The 26,071-nt window shown below is 37.5% G+C and overlaps 1 protein-coding gene across 7 annotated transcripts in view; it reads left to right on the forward strand.

Moving 5' to 3' along the window:
- Positions 1 to 26,071, forward strand: part of LOC133387280 (RNA-binding protein 12-like) — an 80,062-nt gene that overhangs the window by 5,903 nt on the left and 48,088 nt on the right. The window contains exon 4 of one of the 7 annotated variants that reach the window (XM_061631754.1): positions 1,363 to 4,005. The exons of 4 other annotated variants lie outside the window; for them this stretch is intronic. In XM_061631754.1, the coding sequence (XP_061487738.1) occupies positions 1,363 to 4,005 (2,643 nt within the window). Of the gene's footprint in view, positions 1 to 1,362; positions 4,006 to 26,071 lie in introns of those variants that run through there. 2 more of the 7 variants (XM_061631753.1, XM_061631749.1) reach the window with 2 other exon arrangements.

The raw sequence follows: 26,071 nt of genomic DNA on the forward strand, positions 1-26,071 counted from the left end.
ATTTCCCCCCTCTCCCAATGATAAATGTTCCATACTATATGGCATTCAGAATATCACAGATAAAGATAACCTGTCCTTCAAATATGCAGTTATCTTTTGCCTTGCCATTGCAGTCAATGAAATATCTCCTTTATAAGAAAGGTTTTAATGCTCGTAGAATAAAAAGGTTGATTGCTAATCTAGACTCAGAGGTTTAAACTAAATGGTTATGTGGCAGTGATAGAGAATTCATCCTTTATACCATTACTGCTTGGCTGCTTCATTGTTTCAGCTTAAGTTCATTTTGTAGTTCTCTCTGCAACCATAAGGAAACTTAAATTAAAGGAAAAGGAAAGGTATTTCACCTAAAGCCAGTTTTTTAAAAAGCTGATATTTCAAAAGCAATTATGCAAGTTTTTGTATGCCAAAATACATTTTATCCCTTCATGTAACCAAGCTGATGAATGGTTGTAAAAGCATTTTCTTTTCTTTGTTAAATTACTTTTTTGTTAAATCCTGAACATTTAAAATACTACTTTCTTGACTGTATTATTTTTCACAGATATTCCTGTCCTTTTAATTTAGGTAGGTTGGTAACAGTATTACGTAGCTAGCTCAGGGTGACACTTGACTGTATTATAGCACTACTTGGAGTAGCAGTATAATAAAACACCATTTTACAAGAGAGGTGCATCACTGGTTCCAGCTGACTTCTAAAACATATCTAAAGAACAGCATTTTTTGCAGTACCTAGTGATTCTGAAATTTTCTATCCAAATGCTAAGCCAGGTATTTGCTTCCTTGTATGAAGGAATTAAAGACTTTGTTATAGCTGCATAGTAGGAGGTTCTTTAAAAAAGAACAAGAGAAAGTGAAGAGGAGCAAGGAACAGGCTGGATAGATTCCAGATGCCTAGAAATATGATGTTAATGCATACAAATTTTGAAATAGTTACTCATTCTTGTGCAGAGCTGGAGTATAAAATTTTGATAAAACTTCAAAGTATGTTGGTGCATAAGAGTCTGAAATAATTTTTTGCGCCTTGAGCCAAATGCAAGAATTTTGCTTTTGCAACCATTGATTTGGATTGTCATAGCTGAAGCTGGTGTTCTCCCAAAGAATTTGTCTTGGTCATCTTGCTTTTAGTACCAGTTCTTGACTGGGTTCATGCTAACAGCCTTTCACATTCCATACTGCAATTTACTGGAAAGCTTTGATAGGATCACAATTTTAAAATACTCTCTGTAGAGAAAGCCAAATGAATAAAGATCCTAAATTATAAATCTATTTAAGATCTTTAGGAATATTTAATCATAAGTGTCTAGGTTAAGCATATGGTGACTTAAATAGCCTGACCTAGCCATTGCCTTTTTTCATCTGCAGGTGTGTGTGTTTCAGCACAGCATGGCTGTGGTAATCCGCTTACAAGGTCTCCCAATTGTGGCGGGGACTATGGACATTCGTCACTTCTTCTCTGGATTGACCATTCCTGATGGGGGCGTGCATATTGTAGGGGGTGAGCTGGGTGAGGCTTTCATCGTCTTTGCCACTGATGAAGATGCAAGGCTTGGTATGATGCGCACAGGTGGTACCATTAAAGGGTCCAAAGTAACACTATTGCTGAGCAGTAAAACTGAAATGCAAAATATGATTGAACTCAGTCGCAGACGTTTTGAAACAGCAAATCTAGATATGCCACCAGCAAATGCTAGCAGATCTGGGCCACCACCTAGCTCTGGAATAAGCAGCAGGGTGACTCTTCCGACTACAGTACCTAACTTTAACAGTCCCTCTCCTAGTGTAGTAACTGCAACTACTTCAGTTCATGAAAGCAACAAAAACATACCAACATTCTCCACTGCCAGTATGGGAACTGCACCTCCCAGTCTTGCTGCTACTTTTGGAAGCCCCACCTTTAGCTCCACTATACCTAGTACAGCATCCCCAATGAACACGGTACCACCACCGCCAATACCTCCTATCCCAGCTCTGCCTTCATTGCCCCCAATGCCTTCTATTCCTCCCATCCCTGTCCCACCTCCTGTACCTACACTGCCTCCTGTTCCTCCAGTTCCTCCAATACCTCCTGTGCCCCCTGTGCCACCTATGACACCACTGCCTCCTTTATCAGGAATGCCTCCTATGAATCCCCCACCTGTAGCACCTTTGCCTACTGGAATGAATGGGTCTGGAACAGCAATGAATATGAGCAGTAACTTGAATCCAATGTTCATAAGTCCCATAAATCCTATTCAAATCAATTCTCAAAGTAGTGTGAAATCACTTCCTATCAATCCAGATGATTTATATGTCAGTGTCCATGGAATGCCATTTTCAGCAACAGAATCTGATGTCAAAGACTTTTTCCATGGACTTCACGTGGATGCAGTGCATATACTGAAAGATCATGTAGGACGAAATAATGGAAATGGATTAGTTAAGTTTTGTTCTCCTCAGGATACATTTGAAGCCTTGAAGCGAAACAGGATGCTGATGATTCAGCGCTATGTTGAAGTTGGTCCTGCAACAGAGAGACAGTGGGTGTCTGCAGGAGGCCACATAACATTCAAGCAAACCATGGGGCCTTCTGGACAAAACCATCCTTCTCCTCAGACACTATCTATGTCTAAATCTCCTAATGGCCAGAAAAGATCCAGATCCAGATCTCCACATGACCAGGGCTTCTGTGTTTATTTAAAAGGTCTTCCTTTTGAATCTGAAAACAAACATGTAATAGATTTCTTTAAAAAGCTAGATATTGTGGAAGACAGTATTTACATAGCTTATGGACCTAATGGGAAAGCACTTGGTGAAGGTTTTGTTGAGTTCAGAAATGAAACTGACTATAAAGCAGCTTTATGTCATCATAAGCAGTACATAGGAAATCGTTTCATTCAAGTTCATCCCATAACTAAAAAAGCTATGTTAGAAAAGATAGATATGATTCGGAAAAGACTGCAGAACTTCAGCTATGATCAGCGCGAGATCATGATGAATACTGAAGGGGAAACTGGCCCTTCTAAACTATGCGCACATATATCCAATATCCCCTACAACATTACTAAAATAGAAATCCTTCAGTTTCTAGAGGGACTGTCTGTGGAAGAGAACTCTATACAAATTCTTGTTGATACTAACGGGCAAGGTTTAGGACAAGCACTGGTCCAGTTCAAAACTGAAGAAGATGCTCGTAAGTCGGAGCGCCTGCATCGAAAGAAACTGAATGGGAGAGATGTTGTGCTAAGAGTAATTTCCCTTGAAGAAATGAGAGAAATTGAGAGAAATCCTCCCTCGCAAGGGAAAAAATTTTTGAAAATGCCATTGCAAGGGAGTACAGTAATGCCAGGAGTGCAGAATGCTGGTGGGGATGATCATCCTTTCATAGGTAGTAGCTCAAAAGATGCAAACAGTGGTCCTCCTTTTCATTTTCCCAGCAATTTCAGTGGGTCTAATGCATTTGGTCCCCCTCTTCCACCTCCAGGAATGGGAGGTGGCTTTGGTGATTCCAGGCCAGGAATGCCTTCTATTGGAAGTACTGGCCTGCCTGGTTCAGGAATTGATGTTCCAGGTTTTGGAGGAGGGCCTAGTAATTTAACTGGGCCATCAGGTTTTGGAGGGGGTCCTCAGAACTTTGGAAATGGGCCTGGTAGTTTAACTGGTCCTCCTAACTTTGGTAGTGGTCCTCCAGGTCTTGGTAGTGGGCTTGGACATTTAAGTGGACCTCCAGGGTTTGGACCTGGTCCTGGAAACTTACATATTACTGGGCCACCTGGGTTTGGAGCTGGCTCTGGAAAGCCAGGGCCAACTGTGATTAAAGTTCAGAATATGCCCTTTACTGTGTCAGTGGATGAAATTTTGGATTTCTTCTATGGTTACCAAGTAATCCCAGGTTCAGTGTGCTTAAAATACAATGAGAAAGGCATGCCCACAGGTGAAGCAATGGTTGCATTTGAGTCTCGTGATGAAGCAATGGCAGCTGTTGTTGATCTGAATGACAGGCCAATAGGGTCAAGAAAAGTCAAACTTGTTCTAGGGTAGCTGGTGATATAAAATGTTTGTAGAATAGATATTAGTGCTGTGATTTATGCATTCAGACTGTTTTATAGTAGCTTCAGATTAGAATCTATAAATTGTTTAAATTTCACATTTGTTTTGATAAAACTGGTTTAATTGTTTACAGAACAATCACTGCAAGGGAAAATGTGCAGTTGTTCTACCAGTACAGATACATAGAGAAGAAGGATTCTCAGTAGAAAAAGTTTGCTAATGCTGAATTAACCATGCAATGTTTATCAAGGAGTCTAGATTGGTTTTATGAAATGTTGGATGAGGAAAACTGTCATGATGAAGTTAGTGATCTCTTAGTGGGTGCTGTCGCAAGCTATTGTAAAATAGAAAGTAGCTATTAGAGTTGGTTAAAAGCTGGCTGAATTTCTTTGTTTACATAGGTCAAAGTTTTTTGTTTAAAAGTCCTGATTTTACTTTGCAACTGAATAAAGTCTAAGCATACACAGATTGTTTATGTACCTTATTTTTTGAAAGATTCTTGACGTATGGACAGTGAAATTATGTACATTGAGAAACATTTAGGCAGTTTCCCTATATATAAACAGAAGCAATCTGTAAAATTCCAGCTTTTTGTGGAATAATTTTAGTTTTATTTCAATTAGCTGTATAGAATAAGGCTTTTGCCGCAAGTGCAGGTACCTTCGTTCATTACTTTGCATCTTTACTGTATGCTTAACATTGAATACATGGAGGTGCCATACCATGCCACAACTTTGAAAGCATAATTGTTTGATTAGATAGATTTGTTAGGATTGTATGTTACAGTTGGGATAGGATATTCATCACTTGGTCTTTGTACACTGTGTATGTTGTGTATACTTTTGAACCACACTCTTATGGAATCTCTGGGTTTAGTGAGTGAACATAAGGAACTGATACAAAGTGTTAATGTTAGCAATCATTTATGTTACTATGACTCCATGAAAACTTGTGAATTATTGCTATGATCACTTAAGAAATTAAAGCTTTGAAAACATCTCGCTACACACATTGAGTTCTTAAAGTCTTTCCAGTAGTTTACATTGTTCAAGTGCTGTGTAGAATTGTCACTTTCTTACTCAAACTATCTTAGGAAAGAGGGAAGATGCAGATATAGAAAATAAAGTAGAATTTGTTACTGTCCGTAATTAGATCTTCATAAATACAAAGATTCAACAAGTTGTTTGAAAAATCCCTTGCAAATTATTGTATTTTAAAAAAAACTAAACTATTCTGATCCCAGATAAAGAAACTGTGTCCGTTTGAGTTGGGTATGATGAAACATCTGAAGTGCACAGCCTGGCGTAATACAGAAATGCAAAGGCAACCATTCTATTCATCCAGTGTGTAAGATAGATGTAAAAATATGTTGAATTGCTACATCATGAGAGGATTTTGCAGTACAGTAATTCTTTCAAGGATTGTGTGAAAGTGTTGCAATGAAGAGGTGGTTGTATTACACATTTTGTAATTCATGGATTGATGCTGTTTTGACAGGAACTGAGATGGTGCACTCCTGAAAAATGACATGATTGTACTACACTGTTAAAATTACTAAGCCTCCTGTTAATAAAACTGTCTTTCTGAAGTTTCATGCTATCTATTTTTAATTGTCTGGTGTGTTTCAACAGCAGACTTCTTTTATTGAAAGGCCAATAAAATATTATGTTTTGAGAAAATGACCTGAATAGGAAATGAATATTTCTACTTCTGTTTTTAAAGTTTGTTCTCCAAATAAGTAGCTTGCAATCATATGGCTATTGTTTCTTTCCTGCAAAAATAAAAATCCCAAACAGTGGAAATCATGGGGTTGCATCCAAAGGTTCTGTTCCATGAAAGAAAGGACTTCTTTCACTCAATGAAAGCTATTTCCGTGAATGGCAGCTCCTTTCATGAGCAGAATGGATCTAACCCAGAGTCTTTTATTTCAGGAATTGGTTGAATAAGAAAATAGTATGTAGTTGATTTAGTATCTGTTTTAAATACTGAAAAATTCTAGCATTGCTTTTGTTGGTGTGAACTGCAATTAAACTGGTGGTTTCAGTCATCCCCGCTCACTTAATGGCTATGAGCATGGTGTTTCACTTTGAGGTAGGATTGTTAACGTACTTTCCCTAATACTCTAGATAGAAAAATGCAGCAGGGTACTTGGAAACTCTGTACACACATTCCTCCATATAGTTCTGCAGATTGTGTTAGAAATCTCATTTGATTCTTATCCTATAAACTCGCATGGATTTTAACAATTTAAAAATAGTGTCTCAAAGATTGTCTTAAAAATGAATGCGTTTAGTGAGAGAATGCAGTTTTTGTAAAGTTTTTCACTTGCCAATTCGCCTTGGTGAAGTTATACTCACAGGTTAAAATTTTTGGCATTTATATACTACCCAATTGAGTTCACAGATAGACTACAATAAATGTTATTGTATATATTATAGGCTATGGTATATACTGATAGAATGTATTCTGAGTTAAACTGTAGAATTCCCATGAAATATTAAAGCTTTACTTCCCCAACTTTAATTACATCCAGTATGCATAACAGATACTGGAAAATCTAGGTGATATTACTGTGGGGGTTAATTCTTAGGCCAAAATTAACTTGGAAGTTTGTGTTAAAGTTTTGATAAAAATGTTTTCCTGGAAAATCCTGCAAGGTGGGTTGGATCCAGCAGACTACTAATGAAATGGGCTTTCTTGCCCCCACTCTAGGATTAGACAGTCTTTAAGAGCAGTGTATATGCTGTATATGGAGGAGGGAGTTGCCAGAAATTGCAGGACCCACCTTGTGCTAACAGAAATGCGTTCTTCTGATGTTAGAGAACCTTTTAGATCCAACCCAATGAGTAGAACAAACAGCTAAATCTTTGCTTATTTTATCAAAGAACACTAGCCCAGTTTAATCCTATACATATCTACTCAGAAGTCAGTCCCATTGAGTTCAATAGGAGTTTCAGGTAAGTATGTATGGGATTGCAGCCTCTGTATGATTTCCACTGTACAACAGATTCTCACTCCCATTGGAATGACTAAGTAACACTTGTTTAGAGATAAAAGGCCGGAGAAACCCAAGCGATGTGCCTTTCTGATTCCTGTTAGATGTGACATCAACTCTGGAAGTTCTAATAGTATCTGTTAAATCAAGCATTTTTACCAGTTTCCTCTGGTGTACCAGTTGCAATGTTACTTGGGCAAAATAGCTTTTCTACAGTTATCCTTCCTGTTAACATCCAGACTTGATTACTGCATAGTGTTGTGTGTAGCATTTTCAAACTTCAGTTGATTTAAAATGCAGCATCTGGGTTATTCACTTGAACTAGCTGTTTGGAACGTATTTTGCCAGTATATATTTCTTAATCTTCATTGGGTTGGATCTAGAGAGAAGAAGAGTGGAACTCTGCTTGTGCAACGGAGTTTCCTGGTTCATCTTCTAAAGTCAATCCCCTGTGCCCCCTTCAAAAAAATCCTGAAGGTCAAGGGACCTTTGAAACAGTGTGATTGGGCATGGGGGCTGCAGCAGAAAATTGGGAGAATTAGGGAGAGCTGCTTTGCACAAATTGAAGTGCCTTTCTGTTTGCATCAGATATATTTAGATCCAAGCCATTGGTCCCCAGTTTGAGTATAAGTCAAGTACTGGTCTTGACTGAAGACTTGGAATCAGGGTTTATGAAGGACCATCTGCTTCCATGTGAACCTCCCTATTCCATGAGGTCTTTAGAGGCCCTGCTGTGGGTGCCCACACTTTTGCAGGTTTAGTGGATGGCCACTGGGGTTAGTCATGTGAGGTGAGTGGCGACATCCAGTTGGTGGAATAATTTCCCCAGAGTCACTCAGCTGGCTCCACACTGTTAGCCTTTGGATATCTAAGACCTTTATGTTTTAGTGGATTATTTTACTGGACTATTTTTGTTTTCATTGTAGTATTTTGGTTTAATTACACTACAGTGCTGATTTTATTAGTTTTAATGCTTTTCTTATAGAATGCTTGTAATTGGGCTTAACCTTTTGCTGTTTCCTTTTGGTTTTGTTAGCTGCCTTGGAAATCTTCTGGTTGAAAGAAGGACAATCTTTTAAATTAAAAATAAAACAGATTGCTTTTGCCTAAAGAAGGGGGAGGGAACAGAAGATGCAAACCCACAACTGAAGTGAGGTAGATACCACAAATTGCTGTCTTAAAGAATCATGGGATCCCAAATGATTAGTTAATCTTATTTTCTTAAACCTTTTCGTGTTACATTTTTGTAGATATAAATGATTTGCAGCAAACTCAGAAGAATAGGGAATATCTTGACAGCTAGGTTTTCTGGTCAGTTGCAGTGACCTTAACTACAGAAATGGCTAAATCAAATTGATTTAACATGCGTTAAATGCTTCTAATAAGATTTGAAAAAATGTGAATTAATAGGTGTTATCTTTAAGGAAGCCCCATAGAAAATAGTGGAATTTACTAAAGAAGCATGCATAGGAACAGTCTGCAAATTTATGTACTCCTGGAAACAGCTTCAGCTAACCAACATTGGGGAGTGTTTGATTGGTATTCTTACTCTAACTTTATTTGAGGAGTATTGTAGAAGGCACAATGAGTTTTGATATTATTAATGCATGCTTTGAACAACTGATGTTTGCTAAGAGCATAAAATTATATACTTCCAAAATTTTCTAAATTTTGATTATGATTTTATAAACCACCTTTCTAACTTATCTCAGACAGCGTGCAGCAAAAAAATCTGTAATATTACTGTACCAGAGTAGGTGATACTTTACAAAATGATATACACAAATGATAGCTCTTCACCTTGAGATAAATTCTAACAATGAGAAAGAAGACAACGAAGGCGTCATAAAGGTAGCAGAATGAATATTTTGCATACAGTTGCACACACTTAGGTATTGTTTTGTTTAGATGTGAGGAAGTATTCATAAAAGATAGGCATTTTGAGACCTGGTGCAATATTAGATGCTGTTGTGTTAAAACCAAGGATTCCCAATTTTTAAAGAAACCAGATACTGTTTTAGGAAATAAATCTACCAGTTAAGTAGACCTATACACATAAGCAGCTTTCTGTATTTATTTTTTATTTAACAGAATTTGTATGATGCTTAATTATAAAAACCAGTTTACATATAATATAAAATAAATTAGTTGGGCTGTTTTCCCCAAAATATAAATAAAATTGGCAGTTAAACATAAAATTACATATTTAAATACATGTCAGCTTTACACATCTGGGTAGGCTTGCCTCAACAAAGTTTTTAGTAGGTGCCAAAATAATACAGCAAAAGTGCCTGTGTAATGTCAGTGGACAGGGAGTTTCAGATTATATTTGCTGCAACAATGAAACATCAGTACCTTACAAATTACAGTAATAGCTCTGTTAACCAAGTAGATGTGTTTCTGGACATTACTTCTTTAACAGAAACTTTGGTACCAGAGGTAGGAATAACATGGAAATAATAGGGAAAGGTTCCTACACCACAAAAAAGAGTAGTTCACATATTTCAGCAAACTTTTTATTCAGAACTAACAATATGCATATCTGAAATGAAACAACCAGGTCAGGTAAGCCTTGCATACAGACCAGTTGAAGGCTCTGTGCACTCAAGTAGGCAGGCAAGGGGCAGCTGCTGCCACCACCCTGTACTTGCCCCCTTCTGCCATCCTCTCCTACACTCGCACAGTTGTGTCTGTGGTAAACAGTACTTTGGGTGCACTATTTATCGTAGAGGTGCCTGCACCACCTAACAAGGAGCACTATTCCATCCATGCGTGAGATAGCTGACTGCAGTAGCCACAGTCCAGTAGACAGTGAGCCACATTCTGACTATGTCAGAGTGTGTGCTGCACCCAAAAAAGACTCTGTTAAAAGGAGCTTCTTTCCCAGAGAATTTATTAACTGAGGTATTACTGTACATTGTGTGGCACTTGTAAAAGTGCCGGTTCCACAGAATGGTTGAGTGGGCATATATGCATCACTTGTGACATCAGAAACATTGTAACGGTCAGCACAGTAATGCTTTCAAAAGAATATTCAAATGCATATCCACACTAGACATGGCTATACGTAATAACATTGTGAAAGTGACTGGGCTTTACTAGATGGGAAAGATTTGAATATATAAGAATATTTTTGTGGAACAAACTTTAATTAAGATTTGTATAAAGCCACAATAAGATTGAATGTGGTTTATCTTGGGAAAAACAAGTGTTATTTGAAGTAATATGCAGAATAATTAAAATATTAAGCATATTAATTCTAGAGTGCACATATGAAATATATTGGGAGTATTATGTAGAAAGGGAAATTGGGTAAACAAATCTACATTCAAAATATCTACATGTTTTGCTTCTGAAAATATTGGATCTATGAACATGTAGCATTTTGATCATACACACAAAAGTTCTTACAACAACAGGAAATAAATTCTTCATTTCTGCTGATAGGAAACTAAAAACACATTTTCCCACCTCAGTTTGGACATTTGATTTATTTCTTGGCTTTAGCAGTCTACAGTTAAATGGTTCTAGTACATTTTAGAGGCATTTTCGGCAGTAATGTTCAGTGCATGGTGGAGGAGTCAGCAACTAGAAGCTCCTGGGCCAAATTCTTCCAGCTGGCAAAATTGACACAGAAGAGCTGTGATGTCTGTGGCATCAACTTGTTGGTAGAAGTATTGCATGCTGGGGTTTTAGCCTATAATTCACTCATTTAGTGACTGCAGAAAAACTGCTTGCTGACTAGCTGCATAAGCAATTTGCTTTTTGGCTGTGCTGTTGCTTAAGATGTTATTCTTTCTGTTACATACGTGACTGATCCTAAAGGAGAGATGGAAGAGAGACTGCCAGATTTCTGAAATCTTCATAGGTGAAAAATACTAGTGAGGGTTTGGTGTTTCTGTTTCACTTACCATGGTTTTCCTCTGAGGAAAATGGCTGTATATTTCTGTGGGTTTTTAATTCTGCATGAAGAAAAGGCAAGTCCTGAAGCCGGTATAAGTTATTTGCACAACTTAATTTTGCATACTTCTGCTCATCTATTTATTTGTTTATGCACTTTTATATTTTTGTAACCATGATACCTAGAAATTTGGACTTTTAGGATTCAAAGCTTTCATTGTAAATTGGGTTTTTCTGGGTTTACAGGGTTGTGTACAAACAGCTCAAGCATTTTATTTATTGTATTTGTGTCCAAGGGCATAAATCTATCCCATTATATTTTCACAACAACCTTTATGAGGTAGGTTAGGCTGAGAAATAGTGACTGCCCAAGGATTCACTGCATGACCTTCATGGCTTGGGATTTGAATGTGGACCCCTCTATTCTTCAGTCCAACACAGTGCTGTTGTAGCTTAGGTGTGTGTGCATTTAACAGTACCTTATGTAACTTGATTATTTTTGGTATAAGTCTAAATTTGCAGAAGTAAAGTGAAGTACAGCAAAAAGTACCAGAATAAATGAAAAATGATAAGTTGCAGGTACCCTTAACATTTTTTGCAAACGAGGCCTTTTTGCCAGCCTTTCTTTTGGTTAGTGATTTAAGGTCCTTTCTGTGTATTTTGAGATTTTTGGGTTAGTTGGTTTAGGCTTGGCAGTTCTGAATTTGGAGAATAAGTTAATTGGTAACTGAAGTTTAGAAAGTTGTTGTGTTCCCCTGTTCTGATTTGTACTCCTTTCAGTAATCAATCAGAGCATGCTTAAACGTCTTCAACACTTAGGTGATTTAGTTTATCAATACATGGGTCTTCAACAAAAACAAAACATGCCAAATGTGAGTGTTGATTTAAAAATATTTCGCTGCTAAACAGCAACAGACCATTATATTGTATAACTTTGTTCTCTATCTTTTTAAACTAGGGTTTGCTGAATGATCCTTTTTCATAGATTTATGCTTGTATGAATATTCAAGGGCAGATAACAGCTGTTTCCCACATACATATAAAGAAACTATATAGAGTTTGTTAAAGTTCTCAGAATGATGAAATTCTGCACACTGCTAGTGGGATACTTACTTGAAGGTGCATTCATGGCCCTTGGGGTAAGCATACTTTTTGGCTTGGATTATTCATGTTTGTTCTTGCATTCTTTGCTGTAAAACTATAGGTACAATATTATGTGTTTTGTTGGATCTGAGACTTGGAAGCACAACATTTATAATGGACAACAAATTAAAAAACTAAATTTGGACTACAGAATAGTATGGACAATGCATTGCATAGATTGAAAACTACAAGAATTCCTTTATCAAAGCAGTGTTGTTTGTCATGCTTTGTCTGTTGGACCTGTCACTGGAAATTGCGATATTTTGGCATTGGCCTGCTTTTAATACTTTAATATTTAATACAATATTGTTGTGCTGCTTTTTAACTAAAGAATCCAGAGGACAACATCACTTTTAATGTTCACCACTTTAAGGTAGGTGAACATCTAGCTACATGGTTGGTTGGCAATTGGTGCATTTTATTTTGCTTAGATAGCTATCAGGTTTGTAGGAAAGCTTTTTGTTTGCATCTATGATACATGTTGCTCTTACGTAGTATTCCTAAATCATCTGAAACAATTATAAATTTTACAATTAAACTGCTTACCTACTTAGTGATGATGAGCAGAAATCTTTCTCTCTTACGCTATTACAAGTTAGGACAACTGTTAAAACTCATTTTAAATCTGTAAATGAACAGATGCCATGGCAGATTTGAATTGTCTGGACTTAATACTAATGCAGATAAATTTCTGGTTACTGTTGTTGTGTTGATGAGCAGTACCAACTGCCTTAAGGTAATTGTAAAGACTATATGCCTTGAAAAATATAAATACTTAAGTGCACCAGGAACAAAGAATATTTTTTCTACTTTAGGTTTCTTGCTTTTTTATATCTTTTAAAAATATATATCTGTTGGATCACTCTTGTAAAGTTAAGCATTGCCTTCATTTAGGAAGTTTATATTTATTTCAGGTATTTATATACTGCTTAATATTCAGACTTTCTAAGCAGTATACATAAAATATTTAAAAAACAGAACAATTAAAATCATCATAGAGATAGAAAACTATATTAAAATGTTTGCTAAAATAGGAAAACCTTTGTCAAGCACCTGAAATTCAGCAGGACTTTATCAAATTTTGTAGAAATTTGCAAATTAGACAAAACTAGAGAACACACTTTAATGTACTAGTAAGGAATGTATAGTCAAAACAGGAAAAGTTGTAGGCTTAAAGCTGATGACCTAAAACTTTGGTGCTAGCTCCTAAAAATTCAGATTTTTTTTGTTTCAGCTCTGTGCAGGCTGGCTCCTAGTAATTCTTACTTAGAATTATAGTTTGGAGCAGCATATGTAGCGGACTGCTGTTTGCACAGGAATTTGATTCACCCTTGCTTAGCTTAAATGCTTTGGCATTAAGTTCTATTGGATCAGTTGCAGCATTTTTAGACCCAATAGTTGTGCACGCAGGTGCACATAGCTAGATCCTTAGACAGTGTTGCCTATATATAAATGATAGAGCTACTTCAAAGGGAAATATTAACAGTAACTACATGAAAATTATGCACATTTTTAAAGTCCTTAGGAAGAGGCTTTTAGTTATAATCTAAGCAATGCATGGTTTTTCTAATGAAATGGTGGTAACTGAGAGGTGGCCATTGAATTGGCATATGGCTTAGTTTCAGAGAAGCATGGGGTTGTTTCTGTTCACATATAAGCTTTTCAGCTTTCTTATGCACTCCCTAGGCCCCCTTTATGGGTATGAGGGGTTGTTGCATCTGCCCCATTTGTGCACAGAAGCATTTGCGCTGGCTACAGAAGCTGTTTTGTATTGAAGCCTATGAGGATTCCAGGCATTCAGAAGAACAAGTTATAAAAGGTTAGGTGTTGATTGTCAATCAATGCCAGGTGAGTTATGAGAACAAGACTATTTTTTGTTAAAATGATGTCTAAGACCACTAGGAACCATTACTGCTGTTGTCTTTGCAACAAATTTACCATATAGTATTTGCAGTATGGATCATATGCTGGAAAGAAAAAAAAGGCTAAATAATGAATCAGGCATACATAATGGAGAAATTGTGGGAAATAAACTCAATAATACATCCTGGTTTATTTTCAGCTGGAAGAGGCTGGCAAAACTGGACTTTCAAATAGTAAATATGAAATAAGGGTTTAAATTGAGCAGCTATTTTATCTACAGTTAAGAGGATATGCTGATCATCTTCTCTTCACAAATGGAAACTGAAGATTTCATTGAGATACTGAAACTGCATCTTTAATGGCTTGTTGGTTTCTGCAGGATTGCAGAGGGCAGAAACTGGCTGGCTAACATTCTCTTCTGATAGCCTTGCAGAGATACAGAGCAGGTGACAGATGACTGTCAGGATTACTTCACTTTTTGGTTGCAGATGTGTGTTCCACTCTGTGTGCCCTATCATACATGCATTTTTAGGTTTGTGTGAAAACTGTTTTAGATGTACTTCAAAATGGAAGATGCCGAATTGATTTGGCTTGCAACGTTTTCCTACTATACAAGCCAACACTGATTTGTTCTGTGATGCATCACAAGAAAGCATGAGGGTAATTTTTTAAAAAGTAGTATTACACTGTTATGGGAGCTTGGGATGGAGGAGAAATGGGAATGGTTCCCAAATTAAACTTTTTTGCATAAACATGCATGTTCAGTATGTGTAGCTCTGTGTTGGGGCATGTATAATTTACCCTTGTCTACACAGTGCTTTAGCACAGGGAAAAGTGTGTTTTTGGTGATATTTGCTGTTTGATCTACAGCCATAATGTCCCATTTAAGTTTAGTGTTTTCATCCAGAGTAGTGGTACTACATAATTTTTATGCATTCCCCTTCTAAATACATGATCCAGAGTGCATGTTCTAAAATGAGAGAAGTCCTCTGCTTTATAACCTGGCAAAGAGATCCATTCCTACCACCAGTTGCACTGCTTTGATTTTGGAGCGGGAATAATTAATGCTTTACGATCCAGCATAATTTCTAAATCCTAACTGGTGAATAGTTAGCAGTGGGGAAGTGTAAATGCAGCAATTATAGGGATAGGGACTACTCTTTTAAAATATGCAGCTGACACATTGTTTTGTTTTTACCACAGAGGACATGAACTAACGAGATGTCACTGGGCCTGCACTGACACATAAATTTAGCCTATTCATGGCAGTTATATGTATACTACAAAAGCTTAGGCCCAGATATTTGTTTGGTTTATCTACAGAGCAAAGAACATCCTGCTTATGGGAATTGTTTGTTGTCTAACACTACTGCTGCTAATGTTGCAATGTTGCTTCTGCATTGATCTGTCATCTGTGATGTGTTCACACTATGGTTTTTTATATTAAAAGTCTGCCACTGTGCCTTATCTCATGAAGAGTCTTGAGTAAGCCCAGGGATTATGGGATTTGAAACTCTGATTAAGCAATAAACATTCAGAGGATTAACTGTATAATAAAAATGTGGATTCAAGCCAAGAAGGAAACTAGTACAAATAAACAGATTCCAGATTCTTTTTTCAAAATACAGATGAAGTTTGTATATGTAGCACCAAGTAGTTTACCTTATTTTTCTAAGAAGTAACATTGTTTTACATGCAAGGCAGTTTTGAGTCAGAAATAGTGCAGTACTACACTACCTATCATATTTAATTTCAATCAATTTAATTTCAATGAGAATTAGAGCATTATTTCCTATTGTCTGTGCAACTATAGTAAGGGATGACCAGATAAGTGACACAGATATTCATTGACTATATAGCTAATAACATCTCTGTAACTTACTGATCTTTTAAAAGTGGTAATAAACATTCAGCTTCCTCTCTGACAATTTTCTCATATAGAAGGCTAGTTGCATGTTTCCAAACAAAAAAAAATGTAAATGTACTGCCGTCAAGTCGATTCTGACTTATGGCGACCCTATAAATAGGGTTTTCATGAGGCGGAGAGGCAGTGACTGGACCAAGGTCACCCAGTGCGCTTCATGGCTGTGTGGGGATTCGAACCCTGGTTTCCCAGGTCGTAGTCCAACACCTTAACCACTACACCACACTGGCTGTCTTCTAAACAAAAGCTGTATGTATTACCTTGTGTGTGACTTTCTGTGTAAAAGAGGTATCTATCTGGAAAGTAGAGAAGCCTAACACTAAGGTGAAATCTCCATCATATTCCACTGCCTCAGCCTCTTGAATAACAGAGGGTATTTGTAATTCTAAAGCGAATACACACAAACATATATACACCATATGAAGTGACATTTTTCTATTAAAACACTGAAGTAACTGTACAAGAATGAGAATAATGGAAAATGAGAACATAACAATGGCTTCAGTCCAGCCATCATACAAAGTGTTGTATGTGACTAGTAGCATGGTTGTGGGCACGGTTGTGTGTTCTCATTTGCATTGCAGTGCAGATAACAATCAGCATCCCCAAATCAGAAATGTGTAGTGTAGATAGCAATGTACATTCATTTCTCATTTCAATCTGAGTGCATTTGCATGAGGTCATGCACACACAGCCTACTGAAATTGGAAAAGTTCCAAAGTATATCTACAATATATTGTAATCATTAAATGCTTTTAATAATACCCTGCAGGAGAAGGCTGAAAGATACCAAATAAGAGTACAGTTAAAGGTGAAAAAGTGTTAAGAATTAAAAAACCAAAATCTTGCCAAGTGAATTCAAGGATATTATTGGACTAAGAGCATATAGCTTAAACAGACATAATGTTTTTTAAAAGTAACCCTCACAGGTGAGAATTAATTACTAGAAACCTTAAAAGGTGCTTCAGCTTAACAAAAGAGGAAGGGGAACTATTCTGTTGATAGGATAATTTTTGATCTAATTTTTATATATTGGTAATCCATGAGGACAATGTGACATTCATCCCAAAGTGGTGAAAGAAATTAATATAAAATGGTTGAATTAGGTTGTATGCTAGCCACTAATGTAAATTCTCTACTTCTGTTAGCAAATATAACCACAATTTTGGGAAGTAACTAGTTTAAGACCAGCTTCTTAAAGGGGCTGAGGAGGATTCTAAAACTTTCTAGCATATGATACATTATGCTTAACTAGATAGGCTTGATGAAATGTGAGCATCTAAAACTGTACAGCAGCATGGGAAAACAACTGAAATGTAGAATAGATGAGTTAAGCCCTTTAATTATACTTGTTGCGTGCTGATTATTAGTTTATATTACTTAAGGAATAAGCACAGGTTAGGAAGGAATAAACAATACCATTTATAGATTTTAAGTACTACATTAAGTTCTGGGCAACTCAACTCAAATGCATGAAACAACAAAGCATAAAAACAGTTATTGATATGGAATGCTTTGGGGGAAAGAAAACAAACATTTTTAAAGGGTTTCAGACAGACACAATTCCTTTGCATTCTGCAAGCTTACACCAAAAGAAATAAACCGTGCTTGACACCATAAACTTGCTATATTGGGTTAAAAAAAAGTATAGAAAAAATAATGAAAGCCATTGGAGATGCTCAGTGCACATAGGATTGTATCCAGTGCTAGTCCTACTCAGAGTAGACCCACTGAAAATAATGAACACAGGTAACTTAGATTCATTAATTTTAGTGAATCTACTCTGAATAAAACTTAGTTGAATACAAGCCATAACTCCTTGTGATCTTTGAGAATTAGGTACTGATTCCCAGGGTTTGTAGTGCTCAGTAGCCTATGTAATTGCGGATGTCAAAGACTGGGATTATGCCACACCAAGTAAGGTTTTTCATCCTGTACCTTACTGTGCAACAAATGCACTATACAACACATTCTTGTTAGTAAGTGCTTACCTGTAAAGGAATGAGGACGGTTGGGATAATGCAGTTGGTGTCTTTTAGAATACTAAATGAAGTAGGAATGTTGTGGGTAGTGTTCTGGGACGGACAAGGGGTGGAATGAGAGATGCTTCATTTAAAATCCTAACTTCACAAGGCAAGCATTTGAATTTATATGCTTATCAAGATCAGTGTGTTTGAGAACTTAAAATACTGTATAGAGAGAACATTGCAATGGGTAGAGTTAGGATGTAGTTTGGGTTGGCTGTTCAGCCAAGTATTTGAAGGGGCCCCAGATGATCACCTAGTTACCTCGCTGCTCTGTTGTCCTGTGTCTAAAGAATCCCACAAATGTATGTCTGTTTTACATTTAATAAAGGTCTACTCATCTTATGAAGGGAAGTCACCTGTAGAATTATTCAAGTGCATTAGAGCGAATACACAGCTTTGTATATTGGTTCACTAAACAATGTTGCTATCCATATTCTGTGCATATAGTCACCTGGGGATTTGTTTGAAGGGTGGAGTAAAAAATCTCGAAATAAAATAACCTGTGAGCTTCCTTCTACAATAACAAATGAAGTGAAGCAACATGTGAGTTACTTCTGCATAAATTGATCTTTGAACATTCTCACTGCTGTGCTCGTCTCTAATAATTTCCATCATCGTTTAGGTCATGTATTGTGATTCAGTGATGTTCAAATATATATAATATCACATTGATTACTACTACTTACATGTGTTTCACGTCTGGAAAATGGATATACCAATGAGAGATGCATCAGATACAAACCAAAATACAGAAGGAACATTCTGAATTAGGTTGATGAATAAAACAGCAAGCGAAGCTTCTGAGTAAGAAATGCAAAGTAATGCGTATCTGTTGAGAATGATTCTAGCTACGTAGTTTTTAATTGTAAATAGAGGAAGAACTAATATACTCAGCTCACCATTTCTGTGATCAAAAGTATTTAGAAGCTAAAAAATAGTACAAGAATAAGAAATCAATACAGTGCCGCTTTATAAATCTGTGCAGCCAAACCTTTTTAGTTTTGTCTTCGCAAAAACACGTAGAATTGAAAATAAAAGGATTTAAAAATAGGAACCAAAGTTTTTGATTTCATATTGATTATAATAGAATTGACTAGACAATATGAAAATATTACAGAGAAACCTATTAGGGAAGATTGTACTCCCATTCTCAAAGGATAAACTTGGGGGCAGCATATAAATTACATTTTCTGCATAAATCCAGTTACAAAGTCTAGTGACAATTATATTCAGAAAGGTTAGACAAATGGAAATGCATATAACATTTTATTGGCTCTTTGCCAAGAAAGATCAAGCCTCATGCGTATATGATCCAACTTGTCAGTACTAAGTGGGAATGAACAAAAGATATATTGCTCCATAATGGCACTTGGTTTCTTTTTTACAGAAGATAGGGAATTGCACCAATTGGCTATATAAAAATCTCTGTTGGGACTCCAGGGTTTGAATGAGAAACTTAGGCTAATGTTTAGACCTAGCCTATGAGCCTTCATGAACACTCTAAATCTTGGAACTCTTCAGCTGTAGAAAAGAAAAATGGTGAGTTCACCAAGGAGCATCAGTGGTGACCAACTTCTTGGCATATGTGCCACTAGTAGCATTCAAAGAATGAATGTGTCAGTGTAACAAACTAGAGCACGTGTCCTTTGATGTAGTTTTGTGTCTAGTGTAATGAGGCAAGGAACAGGCAACACCACTGGATGGAAGTAGCAAATAGAAATGTAAGTTTGGCTATGCTATAGCCAGCTCTTGTTCAGGCATACAAAACTCTTCCTGCCTCTGTTACATGGCACCATGTTGTAAGTATGTCACCCATGGTATATATTACTTTGTAAATTAGTATTTTGCCCAATATTTCCCCTTATTAACACTTAAAGCCTGCTTGAAATGCAGATTAAGAAAATACATGGGATAGATTAATAGTTTAGCAACAACGAGAAATATGATTATCAATGGCATCACTTTCTCATTCTTGTACCATGTGACTAGGTCGAATGAGTATTTCAAAGAATTTGCTAGCTTAACTTCTATTGAATTCATGGGTGGTATCCCTCAGATTGGGTGGAACTGCTAAAAGATAGCAATTGCTTACATATTTCTCCTTAGCAGACTTTGTCAGTAAAAAGAATAGCATTACATAACTGAATGCTTGAAAACTGAATCATCCTTATTGTTTCCAGAACATGTTTTCAGACACGTATGTTTTGAGCTAATTTATCATCTTTTAATGAGCAAACACAAACTATTTGAATTGTCAATCTTATAGTGGAATACCTGTCTGTAAACTCTTGACATTAGATAAAAGCAAAACATTTAAAATGTGAGGGTTTATTAACCTGTAATGTCTAAAAGAGATCTCTACAACGGGTTCCCAAAGTGTGGTCCATGAACCACCAGTGGTCCATGAGCCTCATTCAGGTAGTCCATGGCATGTCTGTGACACTTAAAATTTGAATTCTATAGAATTCAAATTGTAATCCAATAAAATACAAATAAAAAAATTAAATTAAATTAAATACAATTAAAATCATATAGCATCTAGCATACAGTAGGGCCCTGCTTTACAGTGTTCCGCTAATACAGCGGTTGTGAATTGTAGAAAGGCCCCGCTTTACAGTGCTTGTTCCGCTTTTACGGTGGTTTTTTGCCGCTAGGCACCATTTTGGTCAATGTAAGTCAATGGGATCCGCTTTACAGCGGGGGTCCAGAACGTAACCCGCTGTATGAGCGGGGCCCTACTGTATTACACTTCAATTGCTGCAACAAGCAGACAAATCAAAAAGTGATCCTCCAAGACCCCAGCAATTTTCAAGTGGTCTGTGGAGAAAAAAAGATTGGAAACCACTGCTTTACAGCATAAAACTATTATCTACATAAGAGTCAAGCATTTCAGGAAAAAAGCAACTATGCTATGGCAGCCAAATTATCTTTGTAATCTTCTGTGAACGTTACTTAGAGTTTATTAATAATGTTCTGGAAGTATACTAAATTCTATTATATAAGAGGATGATAGATGCTTCAAGCAACATGAGAAGGATATTCAGAAAACCATATGACTTAGAATGCATTTTTCAGCCAGATTGCCTTTTTTGCAACATAACTGCATTGGTGTGTGCGATCCAAGCTTTTTCTTTTTTTGCCAGCTATATGTCTTTTTTGGGAAATACTCTCAATAGTATAGCATTGAGCTTTTAAAAAGCTAGATGATACATTTATTGCAGTAATTTGCAACTGAAGATGGGTGTGTGTGTGAGAGAGGGGGGGCACCTGTTGACTAGTGTCAATGACATAACCAGTGATTAGTGGTGTTTCCCTCCCCATGAATGCATCATTCTGTGAAAGTTTTTGATGGATTTTTTACTTTGATTTTTCTGAGTGAAGGCTGAGCTCTGTATACTGTACCACTCCAGAAGTGTTAATGATTGCCAGTGTCCTATCCCTCATCAACAAGAGTCATCCCACAGCCATAGCTGATGGCCTTGAAAAAAGGCTAGTTTAAGTTTCCTTTTTGAAATCCCTATGTTTCCTGAATAAGCATCCTAATTTATTACTGTAACAATTAAAGCTTTGGTGTACTACAAAATACAGCCTTTTAATACAACGTGTAAACCAAAACATCTGGTCATACAGCTTGCATGCAATGAACAATTGTATCCTCTTGGGAACAAAAGACAGATTTATGTTTGGTGTGCTCTGTTCATGAAAAGAAACTAACCAAGATCACTTACTTGAACTCTAAGGCTGCAGTCCTATGCAGTTGAATACAAGATCCTCCATACTGGCATAATGCATGGTTTTGGTGCAATGCAGGATGGCATTCTTGTACCCTCATGTCTGTCGGTCATGCTTCATGACTTGTTGGATCAAAGCTGCAATAATATGTTACTTGACTTTTTTGCATTTATAATGCTTAATTTCAGATATATCCTCCCCCACTCCAGGAGGTGTGTGTGATATTGATATATAATAAGTTGTATGATCTCTCTCATTTGGTGGCATAGTAAAAAAAAAAATAGCTTGCGTCACTGTGGCAAGATCTGACATATCCAGGAACAGATGCAAGTGGCTATATGACCACCACTGAACCCTGGACATCCACATTTAGGGCTGGATACAGGAGCACGACCAAACTACAAACCTTGAGTCTTCAAGGGGAGTGCTACCCCCTCTAAGATAGATTGAGCCCCTATTTGCGACCTGCCTTTTCAACTCACTTTGTCTGGATCAAGCTTCAATGTCTTCATCTTTACCCAGTCTCATTGCAGACAGCAGGTAATTGTTCAGAATTTGTCTTGGATTTAAATGGAAAAGAAATATAGTTGAATATCATCAGCTTTTTGGTGACACCAAATCTCAAGACAATAGATGACCTCAGTGAGTTGTTTCATGTAGACGTTAAATAGCATTGGGGCAAGATGGAACCATGAGGGACTCTATAGGTCAGTGGCCAAAGCATCAAACAGGAATTCCCCAGCACCACATTCTGAAACTGACCCTGCAAGAACAACTACAACTGCCATAAACCAGTGCCTCCAAGTTCCATCACAACCAGGCAGTGCAAAAGAATAGGATACCGTGGTTGATAGTATTGAAAGCCACAGATAAGTCCTGCAGAACCAACAGAGAGACATCCCCTTTGCCCAATTCCTAGTGTAGATTGCCCACCAAGGTGATCAAAGCTGCCTACATCCCATAACCAATCTGAAGCTGAATTGAAAGGAATCTCATCTATAAACACCTGGAACTAAGGTGCCAACATATGCTTGAGCACCTTTCCCAAGAAAGAAATATCGGAGACTGAATGGAAATTACTATCATCTTTACCATCTCATGAACTGAGATGGAACAGGCCATTTCCATCCAAAAAAAGTTGTGTTAAACAACTGAGGAGACCCAGTGGTGGGAAAGAATGCAATCTCTTTGCTGCCATAGAGCAGGCTTTCAGATGGGTTCTAGCCTGTGTTCAGTTGGACTCCTTGAGAATATTTTGCCAGCATCACTCTAGCCTTTGTCCCCACTCATTTTGCCACTCCTAGCTCCCCAAAAACCAGGGAGAGGTCACTCTGGAGTAATCTTGTCAACCACCCAGGCCATTTTCCCTTTCAGAGGTTGACTAGCAGGAGAACTGCCTGCTGAAGTGACAGGAAAATTCTGAAGAGCCCCAGGAAACTATTTGGACCCATCAACCTCCTGGGGTGAACTATTTCAAGATGCCTCCCACACCTACACAAGTTTGGAGTCTTCCATCTAATCATGGCAATAACTAGGGAAAGTTTCCACCACCCCAAAAAATCCCATCCAGCACAGAAAATCAGATTGAGGGTGTGCCCTGCTGAAAGAGTTGGACCAATCCCCTCCCAACCAATTAAAGCAGATCCATGGAAGCTGTGAATTTCTGAGCCACTCCTAACAGGGCGACCTTAACATCTGTGTTGAAGTCCCCCAGCACTACAAGGGCAGGGGGGGATTCTAGCACTACCGCTGAGAGCACTCCAGCTAGTTTAGGAAGAGAGACTGATGGGCAGCAGGGTGGACAAAACAACAGACTCCATGTTCTGTCCTGAATGCCCTAAGATACACTCAAAACTGGAAGACTGCTGTTTGGGCACCTGGGTCAGGATATAGAATCATAGAGTTGGAAGGGGCCTTGTAGGCCATCGAGTCCAACCCCCTGCTCACAGCAGGAAATCCACAGCTAGAGTATCTCCCGCAGATAGCTGTCCAGCCTCTGCTTGAAGACATCCAGCAAAGGGGATCCCACCACCTCCCTAGGCAGTCGGTTCCATTGCCGAACTGCCCTTACTGTCAAGAAGTTTCTTCTAATGTCCAATCTGAGTATAGAAATAATGATAGACCACTATGACTCCAACTCTTCCTCATCTGCCCCAGATCTTGCACCTGATGAAATAAACTACGGAGCAAAGTTAAAGGTTCTACTTTTAGTGTACAAAGCCCTATGCAGCTTGGGAGCAAGATACCTGAAAGTTCATCTTACCCCTTATATACCCAGTCTATCACTACGTTCTGCAGGTGAGGGCCTCCTGCAGATATGGATATCAGGTCGTCCATTATGCACAACATAGGAAGCGGACCCTTAGTGTTGGGGCACCAGTACTTTGGAATTCTCTCCCCTTCAATATTAGACAGGCATCATCTCTGTTATCTTCTCAGTGCCTATTGAAGACCTTCCTCTTTCAACAAGCCTTTTAAGTGGAGACCTTTTTCCGGTCTGCATCTGTGCTGGAATTACTTTTAAGATGTTTTTAAAGTTGTTTTTAAAGATTTTAAAGATGTTTTGTTTCAATATGTTTTAAATTCTTTTGTTTTAAGATGTTTTAAAGTGAATTTAGTGTTTTTGCTGCCCTGTGCTCCTTCTGGGAGGAAGGGAAGGATATAAATTTAATAAATAAAGTAATAAAATAAACTAATCCAAGAAAACTTGTGTCAAAGTAAACATGCCACATGACTCTTTATTATTTTGCAAGTGACTAATATGACTGTCCTATAGAAATCTAAATAAATTATTTTTAAAGAAAGCAATTCCAAAATTACATTTTAAATGTGGCTTTAAAGTCTGTTTTTATTCCCGCTGTTTTCAGCAATTTGCTGCTGTTTTGTAAAACATTGAGCTTTAGACTCTATGCTCTCCCTTCCCAGAGCTTTATACACTGCTGCAAAATAGCAAATAAAATTTTCCACCCCATCTACGACAAAGTCCCCCTTCCATCCATTCTGTAGAAATAGAATGTAACATTTATAGTGCTACAAATATATATATTTAACAATCTGGAAAGATCCCAGTAGCAATATATAGTAAGGAGAGGAACCTGCATATTATAGTGTGGAATACTGTGAATAAGAACATAACGTAAGAAGAGCCTGCTGGATTGAGCTATCCAGTAAGGATGCCCCAAGGTCTTGTTCCTGGACAGTCACCACTAGTTCAGACCCTGTGAGCGTATATGTCAAATTAATATTATCTACTTCAATATGCATAACTTTACATTTGTGCACATTGAATTGCATTTGCCATTTTACCACCCATTCATTCAGTTTGGAGAGGTCCTTTTGGAGCTCTTCACAATCCCTTCTTTTTTTTTGAACAACCCTGAACAATTTAGTATCCCCACCAAACGTAGCCATCTCACTGCTCATCTCTAACTGTCCATCTTTTATGAACAAGTTAAAAAGCACAGGTCCCAATATTAATCCTTGGGGGATTCCACTTTCTACATCCATTGGGAGAACTGTCCATTTATTCCTACTGTCTGCTTTCTGTTTCCTAACCGGTTCCTGATCCACAAGAGGACCTCTCCTCTTGTTCCATGACTGCTAAGTTTACTCAGGAATCTTTGGTGAGGTACCTTGTTGAAAGCTTTTTAAGGCTCTTATATTTTGATCAAATTAAATACTGCTTTGATTTGCAGAGTAAGCAACTGACAGATGGATTTGCCCACTTTATAAAAGCTTGTTTCTTAGGAGCCAACCAATCCCTTCCCTTGAAAATGATTGCTTGCTTGGATAGAGTAGCATACTTCATACGGATGGGCTGTTTCTTGTACAAAATCTTTGTTCGTTTAGACTCTTCCTCTTTTTTCCTAGGGTAATAATTTGCCTGGGAGAAGGTTTGAGATCTGCAAAAATGGTTATAGACGTAAGGGAGACATATCTATTTGTTTTATCAAAGGCAGTGATAATTTAAAATTGATTGAACGTAATAGCAATTACTTTGGTTGCTATTCCTTAATGTAAGAGAAAGATGAGAGCGCTTAACTTTCAGATTGTTGATGGTCAACTGAAGCCTTGCTGAGCCTGCCTCCAACAACAAAAGCATGTTGGAGAAGAATCTAGCCTAGCATTCACCCTGAAATGCTGGTTTTTTATTTGTAGGGAATGTGTCTTTAATTATGGGGCAGTTTTGAGACATTGGCTCAGTTGGATATAATGCTAAGCCAAATCATGGCTTAGCACAAACATGTGGGCTCCCTGAGAGGAGATTGTGTCTGCTTTTCTCATCCTCTGGTCCTGCTGCTGCCGTGAATTAAGCCAGTTTGTTTTAGAGTGTTGCCCAAAGTTGGGCTTGTGGTTTTTCTCACTACAGACAAACCACACAATGTAACCACCAACACATTTGCTGACATGGTACAAATGATGCATCATATGAGGCTGCTGATAGTTCTTGTTTATATATAT

The sequence above is a fragment of the Rhineura floridana genome, chromosome 6, assembly GCF_030035675.1.
Source record: "Rhineura floridana isolate rRhiFlo1 chromosome 6, rRhiFlo1.hap2, whole genome shotgun sequence".
Lineage (NCBI taxonomy): Eukaryota > Metazoa > Chordata > Lepidosauria > Squamata > Rhineuridae > Rhineura > Rhineura floridana.